At 37.6% G+C, this 7199-nt stretch overlaps 1 protein-coding gene across 1 annotated transcript in view; it reads left to right on the top strand.

The window, feature by feature from the left end:
* Positions 1–7199, top strand: part of LOC107691119 (ras and EF-hand domain-containing protein) — an 11282-nt gene that overhangs the window by 1437 nt on the left and 2646 nt on the right. Inside the window, exons 2-13 of the mRNA XM_016489594.1 lie at positions 30–182; positions 1162–1252; positions 1748–1843; positions 1935–2015; positions 3679–3794; positions 3945–4013; positions 4124–4205; positions 4343–4413; positions 4543–4726; positions 4813–4911; positions 5101–5245; positions 5383–5455. Coding sequence (XP_016345080.1) covers positions 30–182; positions 1162–1252; positions 1748–1843; positions 1935–2015; positions 3679–3794; positions 3945–4013; positions 4124–4205; positions 4343–4413; positions 4543–4726; positions 4813–4911; positions 5101–5245; positions 5383–5455 — 1260 coding nt within the window. The remainder of the gene's footprint in view (positions 1–29; positions 183–1161; positions 1253–1747; positions 1844–1934; positions 2016–3678; positions 3795–3944; positions 4014–4123; positions 4206–4342; positions 4414–4542; positions 4727–4812; positions 4912–5100; positions 5246–5382; positions 5456–7199) is intronic.

Raw genomic sequence — 7199 nt, 5'->3', positions numbered from 1 at the left:
TGCTGCTTTTATTTTTCTTGTGTCTGTAGACAGTGGGATGAATTGACAGAGTTGTATGAACAGATCCACTCCACAACAGATGAGCTGTTATTGCAGCAGTATGAGGATCTCATCAAGGCTCTTGTAGCTGAGAGCAAAGAACACAGGATGGAGATTGAACAACTCGAGACCGGTCTACGAAGGTGAGAGGAGCATTTCCAGGATTCAGCTGGGATGCTGTGGTGAATCACTATGTACAACGGCTGGTTTGGCTCTTTCAGATTGTCATGGCCGGCTGATGTGATAATTGCACCCTGATATAATGTCATGCACCTTTAAATCGTTGAAAGAATTTTAAAGCAATTTTAATAACACAGGGCTTTAAGTATTTTAATAATTTTTATTTTTATTTTAAATTTGTCATCTTGCTGCCCCTTGAATATTTTCAGGATTGAGACCATTATAGAATTTAATACAATACGGCAGTATGTGTGATACGATTGTAATGTTAAATATCAGATTAATGAATCAACAATTGTGAAATTTGCATGTATTGCATTTTATGGAGGACAGAAGCACTGGCCTTTTTTTTTTTTTTCTTCTGTCCTGGAAGTGTTTCTAATGTTTTAAGAGTTTAAAGAATTCAGGTTACAAAGCTTTCATTGTTAAAACAAAGAAAAGTTCTACCATTTCTAAGGAAGGAGGAAACTGAAAATTAGGCTCGAGTTACTAAGCTCGTCATTCTCCTTGTCGAAACTTATTTGTGGTTCTGTAGGTGTGGATGTAGTTTTGAGTGCTTTTTCACAGCAAGACATAGTCCTGGCGTTTTACTGTGTGTTTAGCAGTAAAAGGCTGTTTTTCACCTCCGGTCCACCTTACACAGTTGCTGCTTCTCAAGAGCCCTACCTTCCCTCCTCCCTTCCCTTTGGAAGGGAGGTTTGCTCAACTGCACCCGCTTGATGATTACGATAAGACTGTGTAGCTTAAAGGAGTTTTTCATCTCTCCAATAGTAGCTCCTCGGGGAACATTTCTTTTGAGATCTGGATGTAGGTGCACATGGATGCATTAAAGGGTATCCTAAGACCAAGGCCGGTTGTTTCAAACTGCTTTGTATAAAAAAAGACTTTAAAGTTGCCGTTTGGTTCTGAAAAGCTGTGCCTTATGCTTTTTGATGTGAACAGGACAGAGGAACTGACCAGCAGTCAGTTAGCAGAGATGGAGGAGGACTTGCAGCAGCAACTGGCCCGCACAGAAGAAAGGGTCAGGGAAGAGGTGAGAAGTCAGACAAGTTGAATGTTCAGTGATTATGAATGTGAATTGGCACATTTGTGTACATTCATTTATTGAATATTAATGTGGATGCAGGTTAATGCAAAAGTAACCAATACTTTTCTGCGTTCTTGTTGATATTCAAAGATACGTACATTGTTTAAATATCATGATTTAATTGTTCTGTTTTTAATGGTACTTAACTGACACCAAGACAGATTAACATGCATAAACGCATGCGTTTACGTGTGTGTGTGTAATGTATGCATTCATATGTAAATGTGTGTAATTCTGTCTTGGTAAATGAAATGAGGGATTTCAGGTTCAGCTTTGTACTCAGTGGTTCACCTTTATTCTTGCAGCCCAGTGAGATGTTTTTAACAGGAAAGCCGGCCTGACTCAGTGTGCATAAAGGCTTCTCTATGAGAGCTAGTAAATGCCTCTTTATTAAGCCTGTGCATATAAGGAAAACACTCTTCTTGGGTTTCATGCATACAGGAGCAAAAGAAATTGGACGAATCCATTGCTATGCTCCAAATCAAGCATGAGAATGAACTGGCAGACCTGCAAACAACGATAGAAAGGCTCACAAAGGTAAGGGAGCGATGTGGGATTCTTATTTTAATGTCTTTGCATGTGGGTTTGTCTTTATTGTTTGTGTAACTTTCTTTGTCTCAAATTTTAGCAATATCAAGAGGAGTCTAAATTAAACAGCCCCAGGGAAGATGCCATCAAATTGAGAGCACAGATTAGAGATCTGATGCAGGTATGAATCCGATACTCCTTTTCAACATGCTGTGCCCTTCAAAAGTATTTGAACAGAAGGGGAGTGTTGGGTAAACTGTGCCAATTTTAGCTTAAAAGGATAATTTATCCAAAAAACAAAAATGCTCCCCTAAAAGTTTACCAGAATTGTATGACTGACTTTAGTGGATGGAAAATATTTTATCCAGAGAAGTGTCTCTGTGCGGTCCAATGTTTTGTTCCCAGAATTCTTCAAAATATCAAGTTTTGTGTATACTTCAAGCAGAGGTGAAACTATCGCATAAAGACCAATATGACAACTTCTGAGGGGGCACACAACTTTGTTTTGAACTTAAAACAAAATTTAGAGTTTTGGCCATTCATTCACATGACAACAGTGTTTTGGGGGGCTGAAGATGCAAACTTTTGAAAATGGACTTCAAAGTGCAAGTTTTTGAAAACTATACTGTTATTATAAACACATATTTGTGAAAACAGTGATTTTGTGTGTAATATGTGTTCAGTCTATAGGTTTGTGTGCAGGCGCATAGTGTTTCTTTACAAAGGAACAACGCCAACTACTGGCCTGGCATGCATAATGTGTCCATGGACCACAAAACCAGTCATAAGGGTACATTTTTTTTTGTCTGAAAGCTGAATAAGCTTTCCATTGATGTATGATTTGTTAGGATAGGACAATAGTTGGCCGAGAGATACAACTATTTGAAAATCTGGAATCTGAGGGTGCAAAAATATCTAAATATTGAGAAAATCGCCTTTTAAATCTGTCCAAATGAAGTTCTTAGCAATGCATATTACTAATCAAAAATTAAGTTTTAATGTATTTATGGTAGGAAATTTACGAAATATCTTCATGGAACATGATCTTTGCTTAATATCCTAATGATTTTTGGCATAAAAGAAAAATCGATAATTTTGACCCATACAATGTATTTTTGGCTATTGCTACAAATATACCCGTGCGACTTCAGACTGGTTTTGTGGTCCAGTGTCACATAGTATTTTTAGTTGTTTTCACAGATCTGTGTGAACAGGGATCGATTTGACAACATTGTAATCTTTTCAAAACTGCAAAGTGAAAAACTGAGGCTACATTTACATTGTGCAAACGTAACCTCAGTAGTCAAGTTATTCTGTAATGGCAGAATAAGGGCTGATACAAGAGGTGTGCTTTCCCGCGGTATCTGCAACAGAGTGTTGTGTGAGACAAGTTTTGAATTGCTGGGTGCAGGAGGGAAGATACTGATATGTAAGCTGGAGAAAGATGACTTGTGGGACTTGAGTTAATCAAATCCATCTTAAGATACAAAATGTAATGTCTATTGTGCAACAGAAATAAATTGTTTACAGGTGCAAGGTTGGATATTCTTATTGTTTTTTTTGTTTTGTTTTGTTTTGACCGCATATGACTGCAAAGGAAAGCTTCTTGTTTGTGTTGGAATTGGGGAAAAATAGCCTATGACACTGGAGCTAGATAGTCATACTGCAACGGGACTGAAAAATCAGTATAGAGCTGTGGGATTTTGTGGGTAGGAGCAGGAACAAATAACTTAATTTCAGCGTAAACGGCACTAAAAAAATCGATCCCGTGGAGACCTCTAATTGTAACACTAAATACAAACTTAAATATTTGTGATCTCATCAGCTTTTGTGTTCCTCTGCAGGAAAATGAGGAGCTGAGGAGTTCTCTTATGAAAGCCCAGATAAACGTCTCTGTTCTCCAGGTTGAGTTGGACAGGTTGCAGAATGCCTTCACTGACCAGAAACTCCAACACGAGAGGTGAAAACATTGATGCTTCAATTCATTTAAGCTGGGTTTGTGTACGTAAATATGTGAATGCTGCCAGTAGTTCTTAAACACCGCCTCCAATGTGTTTTCTAAGAAGTGTTTTAAGAAAAAGTGCTTGATGTGATTTATTTTTCTTCTCAGAGAAAGTGATGACCTTAAGAAGATGGTGATGGAGTACCAGTCTTATTCCAGCCAAATAGAATTCCTCCAGTAAGGCAATTCAGTCGTTCTCTTTGGGAGTCAAATGAATCACAATATTCTAATGAAGAAATGGATCTTCTAGCTTACTTATACAATATGACTTCTCTCCTTCACATCAGGGAAATGAACAAAACGTTGTATGACAGCAATGATGGGTTACGCTCTGCACTGAGCCAGGATAATGGCTCTTCAAAAAGACAGGTAGCTAGTTAGAACTGCATTCATTGCAGCCATGATCAAATATTTGGATTTCCAGCATACAGAAATACACCATTGTTTCTGGAAGTCGTTTATTGTACACAATAACAACTCTCATTAAAATGTTTGCTCCTCTGTAGCTCTCACCAAAAAATGAAGTTCCTCCTAGAAAGATGAAACCACTTCGACAGAGTACAATGAATCGGAGCGGGTAATTATATCCTTTATTGTTTACTCTGTATTTGTTGCAGCTGTATCTTGACAGAAAAAATACAGGGTAAACTTTCAAGATTATTTCTTGTTTAGGCCTGTATATTATAGTCTTGTTTAACTTTTTAAGTTTTACTAATGAAGAGGACACGATGGCCCTGGTGAAGTGCTGGGCTGATAAGTATTTGGATAGTGGTGTCTCTGTTCAGACAGACGCCGAGCCGATGTCAGGCAGCGATTATGACAGTGACGGCAACCATAATTCAGTGGAGACTGTGCATCATAGTTACTCTTGTATTCCATCTGAGTTGGAGGTAAGTCTTCAGCTTTCACTCGTTTTCACACTTTGCAGTTGTGTATCTGTATAATTCATTGCTGGGTTAAATAACTAATGTCTCAGGTGTCAGAGCTGAAGTCTGAAGCTGTGGGATCTGTAGCTCGTAGCACAGTTGGCTCAATATCCTCAATTCGGCGGCGGTTGTCTGCTTTTCCTGTCAAGGTAGTTCTTACTACAGTACTTTTATTTTATTTTTATTTTTTTTCACTAGGTATTCTAGAAACTATAAATGCCAAATTAGTTTTTCAGTAATGAGGTAAATGACAAACAACTGGAAAAGTGGATGGTCTTGAAGTCAGAAAGGTGGAGAACCACTGTGATAGACTGCCTCTTTACAACTGTTCTCTATAGCAAACTGAAGAAGACTTGTATGACACTGAAGATCTTGCTCCAGTGTACCGTCTGGTGTTGGCTGGGGATGCTGGGTCGGGAAAATCCAGCTTTTTACTACGGTTGAGTCTCAACGAATTTAGAGGAGATATACAAACCACTCTTGGTGAGAAGATAGTGTCATTTTTGAATGTGCTATGAATACAGTATAAGTATTGAGAATCCAAATAGCTTAAAGTTCTTTCTTACAGGTCATCAAAGAAAACTTCAGAATGACCATGGCACTCTTGTAAATTTAAAAAGCCTTTATTATCAGATGGCTTCATGATGGAGAGAAAACAAACCTTCAGATCTGGGACACTGCTGGACAGGAAAGGTACAGTATGTGTGTGATTTGGGAATCAAGTGTAGACATGCTTGGTTAAAATTCTTAATTATGGATGTTAAGTTACAGTTTAATCTTCATTAGTGATTATTATACTTTGCTTTTATAGAAAATGGTCGCCGTTCACAATTTGGAGTCTGTAAGAGTTTTTTATTTATTTATTTTTTATTTTTTTAAAGAGCAGGTCATATGGATTTTTGAAAAATATCTCTTTTGCAGTTTATAATGTAGCTATCCTTAAATGAAAACAATCTGCAAAGTTGTTAATAAAAAAAAACAGTGCATGATAAATAAAGATAGTGTCTCAAAAGAGAGAGTCGATTCTGAATCGCCTTAACGAGTCGTCATATTTTCGAATCTTTTGCCCGTTACCGGTATATACGTCATTGGGTAACACATTTGCATAATCCTGCCTGCCCGCGAAATAAGAACGGAGTCTGACCTGCCCACAAACACTTCCGCTAGTTAGTGTGTTTACATGTTGAGAAGACACTGTGTTCAAGGATACCACAGAAATACAATTCGAACCTTTTGTTGTGTGCATGTCATTTTACCAAGGACTGCTTCTCTAATCTTGGCTTTTATCTTCGTTGGCTTCTAATCTTCTTTATTTGGACTAACAAGCTCTCCGAACCACAACCTGTAAGTACGATTGATGCGTTGTGTACATTTTCATTTGAGTGCTCAAAATATCAAGTTTTTGTGCTAATATGTGATGTACACCTAGTGCAGCTTTAGGTTTCCAGATAAAGCACGATATTACTGTCTTTCTGAAGTAGTTCTGATAATTTGCTGTGAACCCAGTATTTCCTAAGAATGTGTCGATTAATGTAGACTGACGTTGTTATGCACCGGCAGCTATAGGGTTAATGCGGGAGAGACGAGCGAGTTAGTTAGGCTGCTGCGCCTGTGATACAGCTATTCTGCGTTCTGATTAAAAGTTAAGACACGGAGCGTCTTTAGTCTGTCAATCTTCAAATATTACAGTAGACATATTTTGGTTTACAAACTGTATTGTTTCAACAGTTAGTCACGTTAGAGCTCGGCTAACGTATCCACCATTATTGTTTTAAGTGTTCACAGTATAGCAGCTGTGGGCATGATTCGCTTGCATAAGTGTTTTGTATTTTGTTATTATTATAAGAACGGATTGGAGCACTATATTATCGTTTTGTGTAAAGGTGCTTTGTCAATGGTAGCGCTCGCTAACTTGCTCAAGGACTCCTCTCTGGGCCAATCACAGCAGGCTTGGTCAGCTGACCAATCAGAGCAGAGTAGACTTAAGGAAGGGAGGGGTTTGCTCCGAACTTGCTTGGAACGATTAGAACTCGTTTAGAACTCGTTTAGAACTCATTGGCAAATGACTCTAATATTAAATTTATATTCTGAGAAAATTACAATGTTTTCTGACCTGATGCATTTAAACATGTTGTAAGGGACTCCAACACAATATTAGGACACTTTAAAATACCATATGACCTGCTCTTTAAGAATTTTTTTCAGCAAGGATGCATTACATTGGTGAAGAGATATTATATACATTTATAATGTTACAGAGTTTGTATATATTGTTTTTTTTTTTTCAAATGAAAAAAACTACTTTTTTACCTTGTGATGCCTTACCATCACAGGAATAAATGACATTTTATAGTATATTTAAAAAGAAAACTATATAAATAAGTATTTTACTCTATTTTTGAACAAATAAATGTACAGCCTACAAATGTACAGCGCG

Source organism: Sinocyclocheilus anshuiensis, unplaced genomic scaffold (genome assembly GCF_001515605.1).
Source record: "Sinocyclocheilus anshuiensis isolate Anshui unplaced genomic scaffold, SAMN03320099.WGS_v1.1 scaffold2, whole genome shotgun sequence".
Taxonomy (NCBI): domain Eukaryota; kingdom Metazoa; phylum Chordata; class Actinopteri; order Cypriniformes; family Cyprinidae; genus Sinocyclocheilus; species Sinocyclocheilus anshuiensis.
The sequence above is the reverse complement of the archived record's forward strand: the minus strand, read 5'-3'. Positions and strand labels throughout refer to the sequence as shown.